The sequence below is a fragment of the Mya arenaria genome, chromosome 3 (genome assembly GCF_026914265.1).
Source record: "Mya arenaria isolate MELC-2E11 chromosome 3, ASM2691426v1".
Lineage (NCBI taxonomy): Eukaryota > Metazoa > Mollusca > Bivalvia > Myida > Myidae > Mya > Mya arenaria.
Genome location: NC_069124.1, coordinates 90,648,934 through 90,675,479, shown reverse-complemented (window position 1 = coordinate 90,675,479; position 26,546 = coordinate 90,648,934). Strand labels below are relative to the sequence as shown.

At 33.6% G+C, this 26,546-nt stretch overlaps 2 protein-coding genes across 3 annotated transcripts; both read right to left on the bottom strand.

Annotated features, from left to right (window-relative positions):
• Positions 1-85: 85 nt before the first annotated feature.
• On the bottom strand, positions 86-11,045 carry LOC128227699 (F-box only protein 33-like). Its single transcript, XM_052938469.1, has 5 exons — positions 10,675-11,045; positions 8,524-9,212; positions 6,295-6,446; positions 5,794-5,945; positions 86-5,605 (listed from the first exon to the last, which is right to left on the bottom strand). The coding sequence occupies exons 1-4, from the start codon at positions 11,043-11,045 to the stop codon at positions 5,805-5,807; spliced, it is 1,353 nt and encodes a 450-aa protein (XP_052794429.1). The 3' UTR covers positions 86-5,605; positions 5,794-5,804.
• A 4,020-nt stretch (positions 11,046-15,065) lies between these two features.
• On the bottom strand, positions 15,066-26,430 carry LOC128228520 (enhancer of mRNA-decapping protein 3-like). 2 transcript variants are annotated; one of them, XM_052939869.1, is made up of 8 exons: positions 26,247-26,430; positions 23,885-24,079; positions 23,269-23,637; positions 22,725-22,810; positions 19,243-19,554; positions 18,876-19,029; positions 18,408-18,625; positions 15,066-18,091 (listed from the first exon to the last, which is right to left on the bottom strand). In XM_052939869.1, exons 2-8 carry the CDS (start codon positions 24,040-24,042, stop codon positions 17,760-17,762), a joined length of 1,629 nt encoding a protein of 542 aa, XP_052795829.1. In that variant the 5' UTR covers positions 24,043-24,079; positions 26,247-26,430; the 3' UTR covers positions 15,066-17,759. The 2 variants fall into 2 exon arrangements, with proteins under 2 accessions (XP_052795829.1, XP_052795830.1); XM_052939870.1 differs by lacking the exon at positions 26,247-26,430 and adding an exon at positions 24,843-24,944.
• Between the last annotated feature and the right edge of the window lie 116 nt (positions 26,431-26,546).

Below are 26,546 nucleotides of genomic sequence, written 5' to 3'. Positions count from 1 at the left end.
GTGTTAATATAAAACATGCTTACAATTAACTAAGTGAGGTAGAATTAACAGGAGGACTTCAATGAGCATAAAATGAACCACAGTGAATGTTTTAAATCTTTATTGAAAGCTTCAATTAGTTCTTAATAAAAATAGACTGACAACAATTCGGATGGTAAAAATGTATCACAAATTGCATATAGATATATATATATATTCAACTCTTCCAAGATTATAACTGTAAAATGTTCAGTGTGATCTTGAGCCAAGATGGAAAAACCCTCACAAAACCAACCAATGTTCAAACTGCTTCTCTTTAAAATCGGATATAAGAGCAACAGATGTTATACTTGCAGCTTTAGTTTAGTTTCTTTACTAAAATAGTTCGCAACATTAGTTATCACTACATTATTCAACATTACTTGTTGTAGATTATTACAATTTAAAAACAAACAAACCCAAATCAAATGAAAAGAACAGAATTGGTATATTGTTTACCATTCAATACAAGTATGGTTTACTTTTGTAATTAAAATAATTCTCAACTTTAGTTAACACTACTCAAATTTTAATTTTTTTTCTTTTAGAAACTACCATTATCATTCAAAATCGGAATTTTCAAGCTTTTCTTCAATTCCTATTGAATGTGTAAAACAAAAAGTATCTCGATATTGCTCAACTATCACTTAAAGTATTCACTCACCTATCACTCACTCACCAGTATCCCTACATATACTCAATCACAGTTCACTACAAGTACTGACACTCGCCTATCACTACAAGAACTGATATAATTTATCAAATGTAAAATTGTCCAAAATCCAACTAAACAGAAAATTCACCTGAACAGATGTGACAAACAAACAAGAGTATCGACTATACACACTGCTTTGTCTTAGAAATGAATACAATAACAATGAAATAGGTACCTGTCCAAAGCAATAAAAAATATCAATAAAAAGTTAATACACAAGGTTTTCAATGATTGACAAAAGAACTTCAGCCTTGGTATTCAGTTTCAACCTTTTTTCTATTTTTAGTTACAATTACCTTGACCCTCAGGGCCTCACATGCAATCGCATGGAAGTCCTTCATAAACATACCAAGTTTGGTCACAATATGTCAACCCTTACTTAAGTAATTCAGTACGAAACATTTTTTCTTAGTAACAGTGACCTTGGCCCTAGGGTCGATGATCCTGAACAACTGTGTGAAGTATTAGTTGACTTGAAAGAAGGAAATTGGAGTTATAAGTGAAAATGCCAACTTGCCCTAAAACTTTAGCCGGACGCCAACGCGGAGGAGAGTAGTAAAGCCTCCTTATTCTTCGAATAGTCGAGTTAAAAAGGTATTACCTATTTTCCACACCAAAAAATTGAGATCTGTATTTTAAGATTGTTTAGATCACATGCTCAAGTGTCAGTCAATTCTCATTCTGTGACACTCGGTTCTACGAATCATATTGGTAATATTAAGAAGAGCATTAAACACATAATGACCTTCTGCCAAATAGATTATTGCCCAGTTTTCCATAAGAAATCATTAAATATAATAAGTAATTCCTCTTAAAAATGTTTTCAATTTGTTTTTCAGCATATGAAATGGGTATCGAAGGTAATAATGTAAAATATAACGTTAATTTTTGAAATCGTGAGGAGTTAATTTCTGTTTTCAACTGCTAACCATCTGACAATGAACAGTACCCTTAACATATGCATTCAACTCTCCATGGGAGGCATAGCATGGTTTATAAGAATGTCCTTGAAAGAAATATTTTAAAACTCCCATGTATACACACTATATACTATTTAGGGAGAAAAATGCTTTAATCAAAACTACGTTTATACACATCATGAACTATTTATGAGAATAATGTTCTTGTCAATATTCTATGTATACACACCATATACTATTTTAGGGAATAATGCTCTTGTCTGTAAAAACAAAGTATTAGATGTGCCAAAAATAAAGCTAAAATAGCAGAGTCAAGATCACAACTAATTATTGCTGTAATATAATGTTTGAAGTTTTACCAGTATTTTGCCACCATCGATGGTTCGATGTTTCAACTGCCTTAGTGATATGAACACAAAACATTGACCAGCTTGTTTCTTACGGAGAGTAGAAGGCTTCACAATATTTACATGTCATTGCACAGAATCAAATAATTGCTATGTTAAATACACAGTACAAATATAAGAACAATATAACTTTTCTGTTGTTGATAAGTTATTAAACTATTGGAAAGACTTGTGGTGTTTCATTATTATAATCAACATATTAAAAACTAATAAGCAATGGAATTATGTATTGACCATGTGTCAAATAGCATACATAGTATTGTCTTTTTCTTGACAACTGGTAATTGCAAATACACAAAAATAATGTAGAAATATAAAACGAATGTAACACATATTGCATGAAGCTTCATTCTTAGGAATTTCACAAATGGTTCAAATAAGAATTTGATTGGACATGTACAACAATAATCCAGACTTTGATTGGACATGTACAACAATAATCCAGACTTTGATTGGACATGTACAACAATAATCCAGACTTTGATTGGACATGTACAACAATAATCCAGACTTTGATTGGACATGTACAACAATAATCCAGACTTTGATTGGACATGTACAACAATAATCCAGACTTTGATTGGACATGTACAACAATAATCCAGACTTTGATTGGACATGTACAACAATAATCCAGACTTTGATTGGACATGTACAACAATAATCCAGACTTTGATTGGACATGTACAACAATAATCCAGACTATCTGGTTGATGCAGTTTGTGTGCACTTATAATGTTATTTATGGCTTTCTTCATAATGTTCAAAATTGATCAATGGGACTCCATCACTCAAAGATTTGGAATCATTCAAGATGATTTTCAAAATGTGTTCAATTATGTCATTTTATAACCATCCAGCAGAGCTTCATACTGATACTGATAAATTTCAAAATGTACGCGCCAGTATTTAGAAATCTAAAATCAATAAATTGCGTTACAAAAACTGTGGCAAATTGAAGGATAAACTACCACATTCTAAGATATTTATGAAATTATTATTAAAGATCTATTATTTTTAGGTTTTGATAAAAACTTATCATTGCTACACGTAGGGTAAGTAGTTTCTGGACATAACAGACAGTTGAAGTTAAGATCTGCAATGTCTACCATACTATACATACTCTTTAAGGAAGTTATTCAACAATACAAAATTCTGTAAATTAAAACAGATCTTTTCTAAGGAATAATACAGAAAAATAAAAACAATATATAATACAACAATAACAACAAACACAACAACAACAATGCCCTTAACATCATAGTCAAGCACAAACAAAAATACATACTTTCAAACAAGTGGTAATATTCTGCTTTCTTCAATTCAAAAGCAAGTGAACAAGTTTTTTAACAAAAGAGAAATGTATCTGCTATTGTATTGTTAACACACAGTCGAGCCAGGGGTGTTCCAAATTTATCATTTTGTGTTTGAAAAATGGAAAAATATGTATTTTGGATCCCTCAACCAACAAGGGAGAACATTCTGTTTCAAACACACTTTGAAATATGTTGATTTTGATATAAAAAGGCCATGTAATCCTTCAATAAATGAAGTATTTCTCCAATAATTGCTACATGTGTTGAAACAGTTTACTACTATCCTGCAGTCACATGTCTCAACAACTTATATCCAGTGTATTTGAAGACATTTGGACCTTTTCTTTATAATTTCCTGGACTGGGTTTGGAATATAGAAATAGATTTTTTCAAATCATTCAATTAATTAAAAAACAGATTTGCTATTTAACTCCAGATTTCATTAGAACTGGGATAATGATGTTAGTTATTCTTCAAGGTGTCATCATTATAAACACTACAAAACATGATTAAATACAGAAAGGCGCCGACATCTGGAAATTCCATTAAAGTATTAGATTGCTTTTGCTAGATTTTGCTGTCACGAAACATGGAACTTGGTAGATATATAAATACTCCACAAGATGAGAGACTTTGTATATAGTGTCTGGATCAAAATATGACAGTTATTGAATGTGAATATCATGCATTCTTTCAATGTCCTTATTTCGATATTATTTGTAGACAATATCTTTTGAATTGGTGGTATTCATCTGGTAATAGTTTAAATGATTTCTACTCTTTAATGTCTACTGAAAATGATTGAAGTTAACAATTTATGTATACCATCTGTTAACATGATAAATATGTAAATCTTATGTTGCAACTACAATATTATGTTTTTTGTAAATGTTGTGTAATTTGGGCCGGTGGCCTCTGTTTACTTAATAAATTGAACTGAATTGAATTACAACAATTTTTCATCAACAAAACCTTTGCTTTACAGTATGTGCCATTGTAACATGTAGTCTTTTTTTACTTTCATTTTTCCCGGATATAAATGAATAAAACCAGAGTGTTGATATATACCCGGTAAATATAATTTACTTTAATATCATTTATTAAATGCTGAAACATTGTTATATTATAAAAATCAAATAATTATTGGAAAAGTAAATAAAAACAATACGACTCTTTATCAATAAAAATGTTTCAATTGTCCGGATCAACCTTGTGTTCATCTTTACTTTAATCATATCAAATGCATATGGCACTATCACTAGCATTTAACTTGCCTCAACAAAAACAAATTTGTACATGCATTATTTTAACAAAGGAACATAAAAATTTAGAGAACAAAAAGTCCTGTCGAGATCATAATGAAATAAAACTTCAGAAAAACTTTTCATGATTTTCAACACGAGTGACAATCAATGTTTTATCACAAACTTCAAGGCCATCATCCTGTTTTCTTACATTTTCTAATTAACATTATAACAATCATACAGAGATATCAACATTACAACAAAACTCTTTCAACAAAAACACAGTTATAAAAAGTACATAAATATCTTGTATTTAATTAGCAATGTTTAATAATGTGGACTTTAATTGAAAGCACTGTATATTATGGTAAGCCATAACTGGTATTGTTGTCATGACTAGATCTTTACAGAATAACCTGCATATTCTGGCACACATAAGGATATTCTTTACTGGAAAAATTGCAATGGCCTTTTATAAAGGAAATATTTCCTTTCACCTACAATTAAATTAACACTTGACATTGACAGAAAGTCATACATTTTATATTACATTTTATATTAACTGGTAATTTTACTTTGGCTATTTTCCCAAATCAATATATAAAGCCCTGAAGATACTGACATGGAATAGAATATGCAAATACACTGGAGGTATAATGTGCGTTCAGCTTTATATGCCAATAGACATTCACATCACCCAGACACACACACCAATCATAAATCACTTAACAGCAATCACCAACTCCACATCTGCAAGTTTCCTTGTAGCCTCTTTCCATGTGTGCTGTCTCACCCGATGGGGTTTATTCCAGAAATTTAACAATTGACAATTATTTGACATTGTGGAATGATTTAGCATGATGGTAAAACAATGATGGTAAATAAATAATGTAGTCTTGTAACAGCTATATATTTCTGTCAATATTAGTTCTTGAGCGGTTATTTCTCCACAATATCACAAAAGATTGAACACATCTGACTGGACCTGAAAATAGAGGCTCATGGTTAACTGGTTTTAATCTTTAAATATTTCAAAAAAATTGTAAATGTAAGAACTTCAGGTTTCAGATATAGTTTGTGACATAGTTTAGGCCTGGGCAGCAAGATATACAGGACTTGTGTATTGTACTCAAAGGCTAAGATGAAGAGTAGAGAGGTGAAATTCATACAAACCCTATATGGAGTCAGGCCGTATGGCTATATGCCTGGTCAGAGAGAAGGATGTGGCTATAGGCCTCTTCTGCATCTGCCCAGCTGTCCCAGACAGCCTGCGGGAGCTGTGAGTCCTCCAGGGGACGCCACCTTCGACCAAGACTTTCAGATACCTGACAAACATCATGATGAATTTTTCAGGACTAATTATACTCAATTGTTTACAAGACATTAAACAGTTACCAGCATGCCATTTGTCGAAATCAGAGACAATGTTATTATCACTCCAAAACAATAATTAACTGTCTAGCCTCAACAGTCCCAGTTAGGGAACTGACTATTTTGATGTTTAACAAACAATTCTAGAATCTTTGGATTCATCAATATATCTTTATTAAATACTCTTGATTTCTTACACATTATTTTTTATATGTCTTTGTCAGAAATTGATAACTAGTAAAACCTGCTTTTTGAAGCACCTACACATGTTCAAAACAATTGAACAGGAGTCCTGTACAATACCTTGTCTGTGAATTCTGGCTGCACTCCACCGATGATGTGTGTGTCGTGAGATGTTTCCCAGCGTATGCACGCGTCTGGAATATCCAGGCTTTCCAAGCTGTCACTTCGAAGTCTGGCAATGGCAACTATGTCTTCATCTGCAACCTCGTACCCTAGTCATGAAAAATTTAATCATCAAATTCATTTGGTATTTAAAGTACCAACACATGTACATATATAACTTATTGGTGCACCTTGCAAAATGACGATGTAAAACAAATGAAGACATGCATGTTAAGTGTGATTTAATGATTTTACTGTGTCAAGTATGTAAACAAGAGCTATCACAGAGACAGCCCGCTCGACTATTCCGCCGCTTTTCAGTGTAAGGATTGAAAAGTTTTGGCGAAACATGCATGGATCACTGTTAGATTAGATTTCAATGCAATACATGGTGTGCTGAGATATTAACATAAATTTGGTAACGTGCAAAATTTTAACCAGAATTTTTAAATCTAATAATAAAGGGCCATTATTTGCAAAATACAGTAATCTAACTTGGTTATTCAATTAGGCTGGGTGGTTGAATACCATTGTATAAAGTCTCACAGGTTCGGATAATGATGGTGAACAAGTGTGCAAAGTTTGAAAGGCATATGTTAATGGAGTTTGAAAATATCTGAGGTAGTACGCAAACTTACGTAAGTTCTAAGTAAAAAAAGGGGCACAATATTGTAAAAAAGCTTGATACAGTGACCACCTCCTGTACCCAGGTTGAGATCATGATGGTGAATAAGAGTGCAAAGTTTCAAAGCCATATATCGATGGACTTTGAAATTATCTGAGGTGGTACGCAAACTTTAACATAAATTCAATGTCGAAAAAGGGGCATAATTCTGTCAAAAGGCTTGATAGAGTTACCTCCTCCTGTGTACAGGTTGGAGGCATGATGGTGAACAAGGGTGCAAAGTTTCAAAGCCAGATGTCAATGGACTTTGAAAATATTTGAGGTGGTACACAAACTTTAACTTAAATTCTAAGTCGAAAATGGGGCATAAATCTGTCAAAATGCTTGATACAGTTACCTCCTCCTGTGTACAGGTTGGGGGGATGATGGTGAACAAGCGTGCAATGTTTCAAAGCCAGATGTCAATGAACTTTGAGAACATTTGAGGTGGTACACAAACTTTAACTTAAATTCTAAGTCGAAAATGGGGCATAAATCTGTCAAAATGCTTGATACAGTTACCTCCTCCTATGTACAGGTTGGGGGGATGATGGTGAACAAGCGTGCAAAGTTTCAAAGCCAGATGTCAATGAACTTTGAGAACATTTGAGGTGGTACGCAAACTTTTACATAAATTCTAAGTAGAAAAAGGGGCATAATTTTGTCAAAATGCTTGATACAGTTACCTCCTCCTGTATACAGGTTTGGGGATGATGGTGAACAAGCGTGCAAAGTTTCAAAGCCAGATGTCAATTGACTTTGAAAACATTTGAGGTGGTACGCAAACTTTAACTTAAATTCTAAGTAGAAAAAGGGACATAATTTGTCAAAATGCTTGATAGAGTTACCTCCTCCTGTGTACAGGCTGGGGGCATGATGTTGAACAAGTGTGCAAAGTTTCAAAGCCTTATGTCAATGGACTTTGAAAATATTTGAGGTGGTACGCAAACTTTAACTTAAATTCTAAGTAGAAAAAGGGGCATAATTTTGTCAAAATGCTTGATAGAGTTACCTCCTCCTGTGTACAGGTTGCGGGCATGATGGTGAACAAGTGTACAGAGTTTCAAAGCCAGATGTCAATGGACTGTGAAAATATTTGAGGTGGTACGCAAACTTTAACGTAAATTCTAAGTAGAAAAAGGGGCATAATTTTGTCAAAATGCTTGATAGAGTTACCTCCTCCTGTGTACAGGTTGGGGGCATGATGGTGAACAAGTGTGCAAAGTTTGAAAGCCATATGTCAACGGACTTTGAAAATATTTGAGGTGGTACATAAACTCTTACAAAAACTTTAACTTAAGTGGTTACGCCGACGCTCGGGTGACTAGGATAGCTCTCCTTATTCTTCGAATAGTCGAGCTAAAAATACATCAACTTTTCATCCTTCAATGCCAAAAACACTTAAGCCTATATGAAAAAATATCATACTTTCATATAATCCATTAGCCAGCAAGATTTATCTTTCCAAAATATGTCACACAAAATATTCAATTAGTGCGGTCTTATCTCTGTAAAGAACTTACCAATCAATGTAAGACGGGACAGGTGTGGACATTTCCAAGCAAGCATGACAAAAGGATCTTCATTTGTTGAAATATTGTACCAGGCAGGAAAGCCAAACTCCATGCCATCTACAATGTGGACAGACTTAAGGGTCCTGGAATACTGATTCCCCATCAGTCCAATGGCTGCAGTGCTTAATTGAGTACAGAAAAACTGCCGGTAATGTTGCAATGGAAGATCTGGTTTGAGAATGTCTACTAACTTTTGAACTCCTGCGATGGAATGCATAAGATTCAAGGTCACTTTGACATTTTTGTTATAACTTGTAAACTGTTGCCATAATGAATTTGGAATTATTTCATGGTCTGGTTCAATTCCATGGACATGTATTACCAACTTTTCCAGACCTGGTTTACCATTTTTGCAAAAGGCTGCCAATAATCTACTGTCAACGAAATCGAAGTCAATACTAAGATGCTTGAGGCAAGAAAAGTTCTGAAATAGATCCACTTTAAGGTCTATGATCCCATAGTTTTCAGAGTCTTCCTTTACACTTGCAATGTGCAGTGCCTCTAATGACACACTATGCCTTGACGCAAGAGATTCAAACAAAGCATTTGAATGGGCTTGAAGATCTTCAGAACACCCCAAGGAAATGTGTTTCAATCTTCTACAGCTTTGAATTACATTTTCCAATCTGTCTATGAACCTGCAAGAATTATTGCATCCATTTAAACACGTATTTTATCATTAACAAAGTGTTACAACATAAAATGGAACAAGTCAGTTCCAGGACATGTTTTAATTAAACATATTTTCCATTTACTATTGCCATTCCTGAGAGATATAAGTATCTTCCATGGCCAAGAGTGTAAGATAGGTTCATCACGACCCGAGCGTAGGGTGTTTTGCAAAACGAGGTTTAGCGAAAAACAGAATGTGCGAGTGTTGGGATGAACCTATCTTACACAAGCAGCTATGGTAGATGCTTTTTCTCCCATCACAGTTTAGCAAAATTAAGTAAAACTGTATTTTTTGCTGGAACTCTTTTGTGCGTAGTGAAAAAAATGTGAATAAATATGTGATAATTCGTGGTTGTAATGGATATGCGCGCATTGATTCAGATGATGTTAATTGTCAAATCGGTCTTTAGTAATAGTTCTGAAGAGAGTGAATCATTATTTTTTGAATGGAGAGTGAAAACTTTTTTATGGTGCCATTTGAAGCGAGAAATTATTACTAAGATTCCAAATATTGCCACAAGACAAGGTTTCAATGATGCTACAGACAACGGTCTTCAACAAGGGAGGTAATTGTGTGATGACAATAAAAAAGGAGTTCCATACGGGTACTTATATTATCTTTGCTCGTGGGCAAGATAAGAATTTCTAGCATGGTCAAGTTTTTGGATCTACTCATCTGAGGTGGGAGAATAAACTTATCTATATTAAATAAATCATTTTTTCATGAATATGTGAGTTTTGTGCATGTTTCAAGAAAGGAATGTATATGTGTTAAATCAGTCAACTGTATTACTTTAATTACAAATTTTATACATCACTCCAAAATAATCCAAAAAAAAATGGCCTGAAAATATCACAGCTACAAACATGATAGTTTTGGCAGTAAATTGTCCATATTTGGACTAAATACCTATGTTTTTCATTACCGTTCTTTAATTATGAATAATATTAATATGAAATAAGGCACTGCCTTGGACGGGCTCCAGGTATGTAACCAACTACAGAAACTGCTAATGCTGTACAATTTGTCCTAGGTAAACAAGTGTAAAAGATAAAAATGATTTTATAGGACATACAACGACTATGACCATGACCAATTAGATCATTTAGGTGCATCACAAGTAAGGTATCTAGGCAATGCAAAAGAAATTGAATATTTTAATGGTTGAGAAATCTCATAATTACTGTTCAAACACAATAAATATACTAAATTATGGATAATGTTATAAATAATAAATATTTTCAACTATCATTAACCTAAATATAAAAAAGAGTAAAATCATTAATGTTACGAAAGAAAAGTTTGGGCAATGTAATATTTGCAGAATAACAAATAATGATGTTGTGACATTTGTCACGTGACTATTGTTGACATCGGTTTCTAATTTTAGAACACAGCTGATGACCTAAATAAAATAGTTTACTAGCCTAAGCTCTGGAAATTCTGTCCACTGGAAATGACAACTGCTTGGTTTCAGCTCAAAAACTTGCAAATTGATATTGATCGCTAACACATCTAAAACATTCATGCATGTCTTCACTTCGTCAATGTTATGAGGGTTAAATGTTACTGCGCATTTTCTAGCAAAACGTCCGCATATGTCTGTCAAAAAGTTCGTCCTTTCCTTATTGCTTCTGTGCAAGTTCAGCGATAACGTCCTCCATAATTTCGACTGAAATAGGCAAGAACGCCATCGTATGCATACAGACGATGCATTCAATCTATCACTCTGCGAAAGATACGAAAGTATTTCAACAATCAAAACACTAGGCATAAAAGCCCAGCTGTCTCCTGCCATTTGTTTTGCTTCATTACGTCACACCACGTGACCAAGATATTTAAAACCACTTCCCTATAATAGTGAAGAAATGGTCAGGTTCTATCAATTTTCTACAAGATACAAGACTGCTTTTTAAAATCGGTTATATGATAACATGAAATATTAGCTAACTATATAATCACTCTGACCATGGTCGTTATGAACTGAATAACAATGGTGACTAAAGCCAAAATTTGGGAACCCCCATGGCTCCATCAGTATCAAACAAGGTTTAATAAAATTTGAGTAAGTCAAATCAAATCAAATCAAATTTTATTTTCAGTCGGTATGACATAACAGAGAAAACATTAGCTATGAATAGCTATTGACTACATATATATTTATATATATATATATATATATATATATATATATATATATATATATATATATATATATATATATATATATATATATATATATATATATATATATATATTATTACAAGCATATATCTATATAAAATATTTAAGTATTAAAGAGATTGTATCTAATTAAGAATTAGCACATGATTAAGACAAAATACAGATATCGCTTACTAATACATAATTATGTACATATACAATATTAAAATATGTAAGAAATTGTACCTTACTAAAAGTGGATTAGCACATGATTAAGACAATTTTTTTTACAGATATCACATACAGTATACACATTTAAAAACTGGGATGCTGGCGCTAATCTTGACCGTAGTCTAAAAAGATCTTAAGATAAAAGTTTATAAAAAACTGAGAGGAAAAAAAATAGCACAAGTGTGCATGTCTTGAAAGGATACTAAACACATATCAGCTTGAATCAGATTCAAGATGACCTGATTAGCACCAGCTTCTCAGAAGTTGCAGCAAACATTTATGCAGTGAACATGCAAGCACATAAATATAATTCAAAGCAAAGGATATCTATGACAATGCACTGATTAGAAATAGATATGATTGATGCAATACAGGCTAAGTAAGCACTAAGCATAACTAAACTAAAAAGCATGGCAAAAAGCAAAGATTAACAAAGATCAAAGCGTGGCATAATGACAAAAACAGTCAGGGTAGAACAAAAGAGGGGAAGGTTTAACTTTGATAAGCGCAACAAGAACACCTACAACTCTGTCCGTTCCATGCGTTGACCAAACTCCGAAACTGACTCAGGTTTGTTTCGTCACGAAAGTGCTGAGGGAGTGAATTCCAACGTTTGGGCGCTGTTGAACGGAAAGAGTTGAGGCCATACTTTGTGGTCCTTACCTGGGGTACCTCTGCGGTGTTTCTATACCTAAAAGAATAAGAGTTTTTTTTATTTTAACTAAATCGTGAAGATAAACTGGTGTTTGTTTGTTTATGATCTTAAAGGTTTCTAAGGCAATAGTTCTTAGTCTTCTAATTTTTAATGATGGTAGATGTGACTTAATTAATAAAGAAGAATAATTTGATGTATGGTCATTGTAGATACACCGTAATGCTCTCCACAGAAATGCCAGGTTAAGGGACAGAAATAAAAGATTGACATAATAAAAGAGTAGTATATGTTTAGTTTACCTAATTTGCAGAGATTTTTCCCAATGCGTTTTAGCACATTTAATTGCCTTGATGCTTTCTTACAGGTGTTTGAAACATGAGTATTGAAATTTAATCTGAAATCTATAGTAACACCTAATAATTTGATGATACTATTCTCAAGTTTGATGGTTAAATTGCACTTTTTAGATTTAGGACCTATATAGCTATGGCTTGAAATTTGTCTGGGTTTGCTTGCATTTTGTTATCTGAAAACCAGTTTATCAAAGAGATACTGTCCTGTTCTAGGGTGTTTTTAACGTCATTTATATTGTGATCAGAATGTGACAGAGTGTTATCGTCAGCATAGTTATATAATTCACTTTTGTTACAAAGTGGAAAATATCATTTATGAAAATATTAAACAAGACAGGCCCCAGGATAGAGCCTTGGGGCACTCCCTTATAAATATGTTTAAAGTCACTTGTAAATTCCCCTAGTTTAACGCATTGGTTCCTATTGCTCAAATAGCATTTGATTAAGTGAAGTGCATTTTCACTTACGCCATAGTATTTTAATTTAAGGATAAGCAAGTCATGAGGAAGGCAGTCGAACGCTTTGGAGAGGTCCATCAGTACTGACGCTACATATTTGTTTTCATCTAGTGCCTGTTTCCAGTCTTCAACGATTTTTAAAAGTGTTGTTTGGCATCCGAATTTTGGTCTAAAAGCAGACAAGAATATATTAAAATGTTGTTCAAAGAATTCAACTAATTGAGTGTTCATGGCACGTTCAAATTTTTTTGACATTACTGGAAGAATACTGACTGGACGATAGTTGCCCTTCTCGAGATTACTGTTCTTTTTATGTAAAGGAGTAACTTGTGCCATTTTTAAACTATCAGGAAAAGTTGATGTTGAAAATGACTTGTTTACGATAGAAGTAATGTGATTGGCGATGACAGGTTTAGCTAAGTTTACCAGTTTAGATGAGATACCATCAGCGCTTGTTGCTTTTTTGATACATAATTTGTAAATTTGTTTATCAATAAAACCAGAATCTACAGGTTTAAAATGAAGTTCAGTTTGTGTTAGGTTGTTTTGTTTAATTGATACAATACTTGGATGGTTTTCATTTACATCAAGAGAATTATTTCCAATATTTTTGGCTACGTTGACAAAGAAATCATTGAAGACATTGCATACTTCTTGTTGGTCTGTTACTAGTTTTGTGTTTTCAAGTAAGATGGTATCTTTGTGCTTGATGTTCCCCTTATTAGTAAGAAAAGGTTTGACAGTAGGCCAAAAGTCAGCTGATTGGCAACCCCCCACACACATCTGTCAATGAAATATTTATTTAAAGATTTTCTACTCAAACTAGTTACTATGTTTCTTTGTTTCCTGAAATTTTCCCAGTTTTTGGTTGATTTGTTCATATTTAATTTATTGAAAAGCATTCTTTTTTTAAAAATGGCATTTTTAAAGCTTTATTCATAAATGGGGCTGGTCTTTGGAGAATCGTTTTTCTTTTTTAATGGGGCATGTTTGTTTGCAGTTTCAGTAAAAGTTTTGCTAAATTCATTATACATTTTGTTTACATCTGTCTGACACATATCTACAGTTAAAAGATTTTTGGATAAATCCTGGTTAAAATGTTCAATATTAAAATGTTTAAAACTTCTATAAGTGCAGAACCTATTCTTCATCTTATCTATTTCCTGTTTGAACTGTAAACTTATCTGCGACCTATAATTAATATGACTCAAAAGTCATAAAAATGTGTTGCCATGATTCATTGCAAACTTTCATTAAGACATAAAAGGTCACCTTGTAATTAAGAGATACACAATGGAAATATAACGGGAGCTGTCACATCCGATGACAAATGCCTCTGATTCAGCTATAAGTATGTAACATGTATGTTGAATAAAATGTGTAACTAAAATCTAATTAATCTTAACAAATGCCTTCAAGAATTGCTATATAAATCTGTGACAATTGAATTAATTCTTTTTATCAGTTTTTCTCAACATTGACCATAAAATGTGACCTTGACGTTTGACCTCAATATTGTTAGGGATCATCTGCTGGTCATGACCTACCTGCCTACTAGTTTGAGGAACCTGGTCTCTGTTATAGATATAAAACAGTTTTTCCCTCAAAATCAACGCCACTTTAACCTTTGATCTCAAAATCTAAAGGGGCCATCATCTGGTCATTACCAACCTACCTGCATGTACCTAGTTAGAAATTTCTGGACCCGAACGTTCTTCAGTTATTTATTGGAAACATTTATCCGATCAAGATCACTGCCACTGTGACCTTTAACCTGACCTTTAAATCAATAGGGGTCATAGGCTTGTCATGACCATCCTGCCTGCCCAGATTCCTGGTTCCAAGCATTTGTTTATTGATCGAAAACCATATGGACCAACTGACTGACAGATTGTCCAAACACTATATGCTGCTCTAAAATGAACAACCGAGCTCCACAAGCACAAACAAGAACAAAATACTTTTAAATATTTATTATTCCATATGCCTATCAAATGAAGCAGGCAAATTATACACATAGAATACATTAAAAGTGTAGAAAGGACAATAAAACTGTTGTTAGTTTACTGTCCTAACCTAGAGAAAGCTTGACCCTGAATCACACTTTAGTTTTACAGACTCTATGTAAATAAAAGTTCAATTAAAATCATACTTTATATGGTTCCCACCATAACAGATACTGATGAAAAATATGTGAAAAGTTTCACTGCCCTTTTTAAAATAGTAATTACAAGAGTACTTGCTATCAACCATATGCTTGTTTTGACCAAAAATGAGAATGGTATCAAAAACATCTGATATGTCATCTGCCAAAACTTGTAAGAATGTTTTGCTTACCAATCATACTTGAAATGTCATGAGAGATGAAGAATGTTTATTTTGTCTGTATCTTTTTAGTTAGTTATTACAGTTTTCCTCAGAGATTGGCCTATGTACGAGTTAATAAGTTTATAGAGTGTTGTTTTTTCAAGAGTACATGGGCACTGCTTATGCTCTGCATGGTAAACCTGAGAAGCAACAATTCACAAAGGTGCATCACTCCTAAAATATTTCAGCCAACTTTGTGTAAGCTAGTTATCATTAGAAGTATTTTTCGACAATTGACCATCACTTTGATGCAATATAGTTCTGGTCATTAATTTATTGCTATATGACACAAAAATATTGGCAATACCTTAACTGTTTTCTGCCAAAAAAGGAAAAGCTCAAAAGTTATGAGTCATCATAGTGTAATCAACATCAGTCTTTAATAATTTGCTGGTTAAATCATGAATCAGCGAATAGTTGATGAACTCTCATTTCATAATAGAAAACATAGCATTAACTTTACATAGAAATCACCCATTCATATCCAATTGAGTAGTGAAAAGGTTTTTAATCATTTTTCAGTTGTAGGCAAGCTGATGAAATCCACAATGTTAATGATTGATAAAATATATGTACTGTAGTTTTCACTACTGGTTTGAAAGCAGTAAAGCAGTACATTTATTCAGCAGCACAAAATGTGTGTCTCTCCGACCCTAAAGCCAGATATAGCTTAACAAAGCATAAATACTCTAAAATTGCTTGTATTTGAAGTGAGATTCACTTCTCATTGATGACGATGATGATGAACAGCATCAAATTCATGACCATTGTCACCACCATCACCAACAACACCATCATGGATGTGTCATCATCATCATCATCATCATCATCATCATCATCTTTCAACATTATCAACTGCGTCCTCATCATCAGCAGCAACAGCTATCTTAGTTTAATCACCATCAGTAACATCTTCCTGGAATATCACGCTGTCTATAGATACAGTGTGAAAACCAACATGGAAAATTAATTAACAAATTTTTCAACCAGCAAGGTAAACATTTTACATACAGATTTTTGTTCCATGTCAAGAAATATTGAGACAAGCCAAAGTTTCTCATTATTGTCGTTCACATATTGAACTATTAAAATAGCAAATGAAATTCATTAAAAACAATCAAATCTTTGAAAATAAAGTATAAAACACAAAAGTAGGCAATTTTACCCACTTTATGTCACATGTGCATGTATTCACTGATCAATAAGCATCAGTTTAAAAAAAGACAGTAAATAAAATAAAACCAGACTTTCTCATACAACAAGTACATGTAGTCATTGCCCAGCAAACAATAAAATGATAATACTGTTTTCATCTGTATCAACCTTTTTATGATAAATATCAATCCCTGTATAGAGCAAAATGTTAAATTTTCAATGCCTTTCAATAGTTATTAAAGACATGGTTCACTGATAAACGTTGTGCAATAATATATTGTATGAATGAAGAGGGTCAATAGAAAATATGCTGCCACATTGCCCATCAATTGTTTAGCAACAGCAATATGTTATCCCTTCAATTACTGTAGATTATTTGGAAATTTGTCACGTTAAAAACTTGATTTTTTCAAGAATTGGCCAGGATGCAAAAAAAACCATATTTTCTATTGTTTTCTGGTGAATAGTGTCCAAATTTTAAACCTTGCAAAACTGACCAATACCACACAATAGCAAAAACCATCTTCAAAAGTTATCATTACTATCTATATCACAACAGCCTGTTAAAAAGCCCAACTTAACGATAAAAGAAATCAATTAGGACACTGTTACACTGACCATTTTAAAATAAAACATCACCAATAAAAATCTAAGGATCAAATAAAAAGAAGCATAAAATTGGCACAGGTCTTTGAATGTAAAATCAAATGTATTACATGTGTATATAATTGCACCCTTATTAAAACTTTGAAAGAATTTCAATATTAAAATTCAAACAAAATTAATGCTCAAAGACACAACAAATAGTTCTCACTTCTTAGTACATGTCCATGTAATTTGGAATCTCACAAATATCTCCCCCTTAATTTGGCAAGTTGTGCATTGTCCAAATTCTGAGGGTAAGGAAAAGGCTGATAATGTACCAATAAGTGATAACTTGCCTTTTTTTTCACAAACTGCTCCGATCCCGTAACAGTAATTAAAGAATGTTTATTATCAAGAACTAACTTTGTACAGTGTTGTATTCAGATACATGTACTGTTTTTAATATTATTGAATTTCTGAATCTGAATGAAAAGATTCAATTGTCAATCTAAATTAGTTCCCCCTTCAGTGGAGGTCAGAGCACACTAGGACTGTAAATGGAGAGGTATTATGAACTTGTGTCCAAAAGGAGACCTGTATGTGACACCTGCATCCTTAAACACATTTTTTGGGATCCCAAGGTCACATAGGTACACCTGTGATGTCATGTCAAGCCTAGCCAATGGCAGCACAGGATACAAACACCATTTTGGTAAAATGTCAACATTTTCTATTGGTGGGTCTATCGTAAAAACTTGAGCCCGGCTGTGTTTAACCCATCTAACATGAGACTGGTACCAGCTCTGGTCTTTCAGAAATGAGTTTTCATGACTATCCAAACAATTGACGATCATATCTATTGAACAAGTAGGAATATCTGAAAATATAAGGAATCAATGTTTAATCAAAAGTGTAATAGATATTTCATTAAATGTTGCTTCATATCATCAAAACTCTTAACCAAAGCAAACAATGCAACATAATGGCTTATTTCAACAGTTATGAATATATAGTTTACATTAATGTGGAGGTAACAAGAATTGTTATATTTCTTATTTTTAACGTTTGATACCAGCATAAAAATAATAATCAATATTCATAATCTATATTTGTATTTTTTATTAAATTCTAATCAAATTAAGTAATGGACCCAAACAAAACTATAAGCACAATAACACAGAATTTTTATACACCTTTTTCCATGCTGTAGCGCTTGCCGTTGCTGGTCTCATACAGCCTAAGCTCCAACTCAACTGCCTGGATCATGCGCAGGAAGTTGGGCAGGAAGACAATGGTGCGTACACCGTGGTTCACGAGGTGGCGGGCACAGTTGAGGCCCTGGGCTCCCTGCACATGCGGCCCACACAGCACCAAGACCGTGGGCAACTGGTGACCATTCTGTGGATTCAACCTGCATGAAAAAGAAATCATTTTTTTTATTTGTTTTACTGATTCATTAAAAAATAGCCGTGTATTTTAACAATAAACAATAAGTTTTCTATTTAAAAATATTTGTCCCCCAATTTTCTGTGGAAGATATTTAAGCTTGATGTGGCACGTATTTTATATGAAAAAAGCCCTCAGTTGAGCAAAAGACTACCAGAAGGTACTATCTGTACACACTGGTCATTGAAGTAGGCACTACTAGGTACTACACTTACCTGTTACTGCCCCCGAGCAGCTGCAGTACCATCTCACTGGAGGAGCGGCCAATCATCTCCAGTCGACGCTCAACAGAAAACCCATATGCATCAGCAATGTCAAACAGCTTGTTGCGCAACTCATAGTCAATACTAGGAACTACCAAACCAGAATCTGCAATACACAGAATTTAATCTTGTATATGTAGAACTATATCATCAAGTGGGTGATATATGATATTATTATTTTCTGATTTAAATGCGACAAACTGCCATGTAGAAAGTGATTTTGTAAGTTAAATAATATAGACATGATAATAAACCATAGAATTTATAATGTTACATGAAATTACTGTATAGCCAACTTAAGCTTGCTACATGAGCGTACCTGTTGTAAATGATGCACCATACTCTTTGGGAACCTTGATTCGTTGAAGCTGGACTGGCTTTGATTGAAGCACATTTTCATCATGCCTATACTTTTCTGGCTTTTTATCTATATTAATTAACTCTGGGTTATTATTTTCTATCTCCTCAAATACTGCCTTTTTATCAAACAGTTTAAGATTTTTTTCAAAGTCAAACTCATCTAAATATGAATCAACTGGAGCACTAAAACAGTCCTGTCTGTTTTGGATGTTCTTCTTAAACTCGATCTTTCTTGGAACACTACTTTTATGACTGCCCTTGTTTTCTGATGCTGAAACAAAATAAACAATTTACATTTTCATGTACATGTGTAACAAAACATACAGTCCAAACTCGCTATGTCCACGTCGGATATCTGACTTTCCGGTTATGTCGACTTTATTCTCTGGTCCAAAATTTATTCCTTCTTATTCTATATAAAATAAATCTGTTTCTGTCGATTTTTCTATCTTGACTTTTTCGCTATGTCTACCTCCTATTTCAGTCTCTGTGGTCAAATTTCACACATTTCCCTTGTTCCTTATGTCGTACTGTAGATCGAGTTGTAGGTGCGAAAATATTTATGCGCTTTGCGTCATGTCGCTAAATTATGTGTCAAAATAATAAACTGTCATAATTGGAGGTTTATTGGTAAGTGTGATTAATTAAAGGTGTTTGTTTTTATTAAGGACACATTTATTGCACAAGCTATTCATTGGAACGCACAATGACGACATCATCGGAATATTCGACAACATTGAAAGTTACGTGACGAAGAAATTTCTCACAAAAAAGCAACATGATCGAATGTGCTATTTTAAGTTGTTGTCATATGTGTTATAGTGTTGTCTTACAATGTACAAGTATACGCAATTGAGGTTTCATATCTGTTTTATATAATCCATAAATGTGAATGAAATAAATCGGACACAAATATTTCTCTTTTTCACTTCATTTTTCAATAATACGTTTGCTGTTTTCATGACGGTAACAAGACTGTTCAATTGCAGAAGTCGTTGGACAAAAATCAAACTCAAATGTGATATTTTTTTGTAATTCGTTTGTCACAAATTGTGTCAAATGTTCGTTATCTCGACTTTTTTCCCTAGGTCCTGACAAAGTCGACATAACAAGTTTCAACTGTAATTATAATATGCATTCAATCTTGAAATATCAATTAAACAAGAAACACCGCAATGCGACGAAACAAGGTTTTCAATAATTGGCAGAAGAACTTCAGCCTTCATTGCGAGTTCAGTTTCAACTGTTTTTCTAATTTTCGTAACAGTGACCATGACCTTGACCCCAAACACAATCCAATGAAAGGTATCCATAAACTCTTCCTGAATACCAAGTTTAGTCAAGATTTGTCAACCCTAACTCAAGTTATTTGGGTTCAACTGTTTTTTTCCTTTTTTTAGTAACAGTGACCTTAACCTTGACCCTTCGGGCCTTCAACGCTATCCCATAAAAGCTAACTATAAACTCTTCCTATAAATAAAGTTCTGTCAAGATATGTCAACCCTAACTAAAGTTATTCAGTTTCATAGGAAAGTTTGACGCCTTCTTTCTGCCTGAACAATGGCGTACGTCATTCTAACAACCAGGTTTCACTTTGTGAAAACCTGGTTAATATTGATGCCTTTCTTTAGTAGTTCAATGATGTGTCAAAATATATAGAATACAACAAAAGTGGATTTTAAGGAATTCAACACCCAAACAAGAGATGTTTGTCAAACATTATGCTCCCCCCTGAGCCCCATGTTGTCAGGATTATTTGGACAATTGAATGAAATATGCATGGACCTCCAAGTTTAACGGCCATGGGTGCAGGCAGTGTCAAGTTATCACACAGACAAGCTTTTGCGTTCAAGGTCACTAGGACCCTGACCTTTGACCCGGTGACCCCTTAAATTAAAGGGGTCATCTACAGGTCATATGTCCAGGCTTTGTTGAGATATCACTGGGAGAAGCTTTGTTAACTTTTTCGTGTTAAAGGTCACTGTGACCTTGACCTTTGACCTGATAAAACCCAAAATCAAGAGGGGTCATCTACTGGTCAGGCCCAACCTTCATGTCAAGTTTGATGACCATAGGTCCAGGAATTGTCAAGTTTGCCTTTAAGGTCACTGTGACCTTGACCTTTGACATGATGACCCCAAAAATAAATAAGGGTCATCAACTGGTCTGGCAAAACCTTCAAGTCAAGTTTGAGGGCCATGGGTGCAGGCAGTTTCAAGTTATCACTCAGACAACCTTTTATCATTCAAGGTCAATGTGACCTTGACCTTTGACCTGATGACCCCCAAAATCAAAAGGGGTAATCTACTGGTCAGGCCCAACCTCCAAGTCAAGTTTGAGGGCCATGGGTGAAGGCATTGTCAAGTTATCACTCGGACAATTTTTTTTCATTCAAGGTCATTGTGATCTTGACCCTTGGCCCGATTAACCCAAAAATCAATGGGGGTCATCTACTGGTCAAACCCAACCTCCAAGTCAAGATTGAGGGCCATGGGTGCAGGCATTGTCGAATTACCAATCGGACAACCTTTTATCATTCAAGGTCACTGTGACCCGATGACCCCTAAAATCAATAGGGGTCATCTACTGGTCAGGCCCTATCTTTGTGTCAGGTTTTATGACCTTACGTCAAGGCATTGTTGAGTTATCACTCGGACAAGCTTTGGTCTACTAACAGACCGACAGACTGATCGACCGACCGACCGATCGACATGTGCAAAGCAATATACCCTTCTTCTTCGAAGGGGGGCATAAGAAGCAAATTTTTGGATAGCTCTATTACGGAATCTTACCCACAAATAAACTAGTTCTCTGATAGCTGCTTTAAGGAATCAGACTCACAAACAGGCTAGTTCTGTACTAGCTTTATTAGCTTTTATATTTTTATGAGGCTTTAAAAAATTATATGTTTATAGGTTAGGTGAGCTTTTTTGTCGCATGCTTAAGAGCATCTATACAATCAGTATTAGCAATGCTGGTATTGTTAAAAGCCAAAAACACATCATTTTAATTTGTTAAATAAAAAATATTAAACACATGATAAGAAGTATTTCCCAAACCAAGAAAAAGGTTTTGGGTCGGCGCAAAAAAGGGTACTGTACCTGGGTATGTCACGAAAATGGAAATACACAATTTTTTTTACGCCTTTCTTATTAACATTATATGCAAAATAAACGAGTAAAAGTACATCACATATATGCAGTTATTACACTTTGTATACTTGCTTTATATTTCAACTGAAATCAGCATAAACAACATATTTAACAATCTTCAATACTCAAAAAAACTTGTATTTTATTTTATTTTCGAAAAAAAATATATATCACACTTTTTCTGTACAGAAAACAAAAAACTAAAATTGGGTCGGCAGACATAATTTATAAAACATATATATAAGTGGGATACCTAAAATTCCTGTATTTCCTTTTTCCTTTAGGTTACCTGAATTAACTCTGGTCCTGAACTGCTCATCCTTAGTTGGAGTTTGTCTATTGTATCTGTTACCATTGGCAACATCATAATCATACCTAGAAAACAAACTTCATAAATAGAATTTATAGTATGATATACATGTACAATTAATAGAACCTAATTTCACTTTTAGGAACATAGGACATTGAAATATGAAATAACATTATTATTTCAGTATATATATAAAAACAATAGGCTGGACCACAAATGAGCCTAGGTTAGGGGTGTTTGAAACAAGATTGATAAATATGAATTATCATATAAAGTTAAATAGCCTTATATAACAATTCGTCTGAAGACCCCAAATCCCCTCATGTGTCCCATATATTTATTTTTTAAAAGCTACAGGAAGCCTACATGTACATGAATTCAGCCTTTTTTCTGATAACAAACTTCACAGGAATTTGAGAAAAAAGGTTAGTACTTTGTATACATATACAATTTTAAGACCAAACTGAGTTGGAATTCTAGTAATCAAGACAGCCAAGTATGAACTAAGTTTAAATGTACCTACCTGTCTCTGTTACCATTTTGACACCCCTGGTTATTCACTGAACCATTCCTATCCCTGGTTGGAGTTCGCCTTAATTGAGTCTCGGACACGCCTGCTCCTAGTCTGTCTTTGCTAGGTGTTAAACTATTGTCACTACGGCATTTATTAAAATCTTGTCTGTCTTTTGTGTTGTTAACAGTTCCATACCCTGTTCCATTTACTGGGTTGCCTGTGTCGAGCCTAGCCTCCACAACCCGTCCAGGGGAGGCAACTGCATCCAAATCCTCCGCTGTCTCCTTCGACAGCTTGGATGGTGTAGCACTTTTGCACACAATTTTGCGTGCTTCATTAGCTGATTTAACAATCCTTAATTCTTTGATGTCACAAGCACTGAAATTTTACATTCATTAAATCAATCAAGATAAATGCAAGAAAATTCACATGACGTAACAAATGCTAAAGGAATACATGTTACTATAAATCACAAAGAGAAAAGAGACCAACAGCATTCTGTAAATAACTTTATACTGGCATCTACTGGACTTATTAAAGACAAAAGCTGTTATTACCATAATGAAAAGAAGGCATGAATTATTAAACTAACAGATGATCCATTCATGAGTGAAGGTGACATTACCTGATGGTGACTTCTGGAAACTCACACTGGACTCCATTTCTGAAAGGCATGCAGAGTGTGATGGCCTGTTCGGAGTTGTCCACCTTACACACCTGGCCCTGGTACACACCCAGCACATCCCCACAGTTCAGTGACACTAGACACCCTACGTAGTTCATCTTGTACACACTGCCAAAACTGCACAGTTAGTGTTATCTGAAACCCAGCAGATATTGAAAGCATATCATTGCGCTAGCAACAATAATGGTCATTCAAGGAAACTTTTTTATTGTTCAGATATTTTTATGTTCCCTGAAGCCACAACTCAAAAAGGTAAATTCTATATCAAAAGTTTGATTTAAGCTAAAATATAAATTTTAAAAGGTCTCCCTCATGTTTCTGGACCAAATTTAATTTTCCCAAAAATGCATCTGAAAACACTCATTTAAAAAAAAAAAAACTCATTGATACAGAAATTGCAGAAAATAAATACAATTTAAAAAAATAAAAAAAATATGTTGGTTGTAATGTGGAACAATCCCATGCTGTAACAGTCAAGAAAAATTAGAAAACTGACATCTTCACCACAAGGACTGATACAATAGCTGTTGTACATTTTTTCTTTTACATTAGAAACATCACATGATAATATCCATCAACTTATCACGCTACAATAATTTGCTTAAATGCCATACCAATGGTATAAAAAAAATGTGGTCTTTAAACAGGGCGCGAAACTAACAGGTGACACACCGCAACACATAAAATATTACAAAAATTTGTGACCCGTAAAAAAACAGGGTGTCCTGCAAATATTCACAAAAAATCAATTAAATGATTAATTTTTAAATGACATAATTCACATCGCAAAAATATGTGCTATATACATAAAGAGATTGTTTATTTATTGATAAAGCATAGTTTTGTATTTATTCTTTTTTTTTCATTTGATAAAAAAATAAAATATATATGATATTACCACAGTGGCAAAGTGTTTTTATCTGGTGACCCTGGTGACCCTAGCAAATTGGCTGTGGTAATCCTGTCAGAAAAATGGGTGTCTCGGGTCACTGGGTTACCTTAGTGTCGCGCCCTGCTTTAAATACAATATTTGAATATCAAAATGTGTTGAAGGGTTTGAGCTGTCAGTATCTTAGTTTTGACAATTTAAATGATTTGCCACAATTTATTTCTTTTCTTTTATTTCGGGAAAAGTGCATTTTACCAACCATGAGCAAGTCCCTTTAAATTTGTTTTGTTAAAAGCTGCTTTTTTCGTCAACATGAATGCCTCAACAGCACTCATTATTGCAGATGACATCACTTAATATATATTCAGCCAAAGGTAATAAAACAGTGAGGGTTGTAATTTACAAAATGACCTTTTTAAACCGGTCATAATTGTTAACAGGAAGGCACTGACTAGTGCCTGTCCACCTTTTCATGGCTTATATTAGATTCTTATTTTATTTTCAAGGTTATTATCCTGCAGAAATATTAAGCCAACATGTCAGTTCAGTGTGTTATATTAATTTAACCTTTGAATAAGCTTAAAAGTTGGGACCAACAGTGGCGCATTAAATTGCTGAATTTCTTTTAACACTGAGTTAATGACAGGGAGAGCACTCATTAAAACTTTTAAAGAATACTTACTAGTAACTAAATTTATACTAATCAAAGTCTAGAAAAACTCTCTTCTCTCTTTAATGATAAGTTATCAGAATAAAATACATGTTGAATTGTGTTTCTTGACAAATTAACGACAATGTATCTGCAAGCAAAGCTCGTGGTGTTTTTTGGTGAATGATGCATTTAGTATTAAAATTCATTTTTATCACATCAAGGAAATTTGCATTTTAAAATATTGTGTAATCTTAAAACTCAGCACTAGTCCATTATAGAAATACGACACTTACACAAAATAATCAGGCAAACAATATTGTTTCAACTTCACTGTTAACGGTAACCATTGACCATAGGGAATTCAAAAGTGAAATATTTTGAAAAAATACTGCCATCCCATTGGTTCAAAAAAGATTTCAACCATAATTAGTTTGGAGCATATGGATTTGGTTTTAAATTGAAATTGTTTCATTATTGAAAATTCAATTTATATGATTTATTTGATTGAGTTGTAATAACTGTATAATATATTTATGCATATAAGCCAGTTATAGGCTTATTTCTTCGGCCAATTGTTTTATCAATTTCACAACACAATGACTATTTCACAATGTGACAATACCCCACCCGCACACAGTAAAATTCCAACGATTTAGAACTAATATAAAACACGCAGACTTATACAAATAAGTATCAAGAACACCAAGAAAGAACGCCATTCGAAATTTCTTCACTAATACATTTAAAGATACTAGACAAACCTTTAATTGTAGATGATAAATATGTGCTGAAAGTGTCAACAACTAATACAGCCGCTTACATCAATATTATGGTGAGTAAAAAAAGAGTTGATGAACAGGTAATAACATCTTAAAGCTTAAATATCAATTTTAACTTTATCTGAATTCAAATTATTAAATCTATTCTTTTTTTTCCATCAAATTCTGAATAAATAAAAGCATAAGGGGAAAATATCGATTTTGTATATCATATTTACCTAAGGGTCACGGACACTACGGACCATGGACATTACGGACCAGACACTACGGACCAGATTTAGG

What these genes read in the sequence shown, in the direction of transcription:
- LOC128227699 (XM_052938469.1), bottom strand. Translation starts at nt 11,045, where the DNA reads ATGGCAGGAGACAGCTGGGCTTTTATGCCTAGTGTTTTGATTGTTGAA. An exon ending in GTCCCGTCTTACATTGATTG is followed by an intron (nt 6,447 to 8,523) that starts GTAAGTTCTTTA and finishes TTTCATGACTAG; the next exon opens with GGTACGAGGTTGCAGATGAA. An exon ending in AGCCAGAATTCACAGACAAG is followed by an intron (nt 5,946 to 6,294) that starts GTATTGTACAGG and finishes GATGTTTGTCAG; the next exon opens with GTATCTGAAAGTCTTGGTCG.
- LOC128228520 (XM_052939869.1), bottom strand. Translation starts at nt 24,042, where the DNA reads ATGAACTACGTAGGGTGTCTAGTGTCACTGAACTGTGGGGATGTGCTG. An exon ending in CAAAATGGTAACAGAGACAG is followed by an intron (nt 22,811 to 23,268) that starts GTAGGTACATTT and finishes TTTGTTTTCTAG; the next exon opens with GTATGATTATGATGTTGCCA. An exon ending in GCGCTACAGCATGGAAAAAG is followed by an intron (nt 18,092 to 18,407) that starts GTGTATAAAAAT and finishes TTATATTTTCAG; the next exon opens with ATATTCCTACTTGTTCAATA.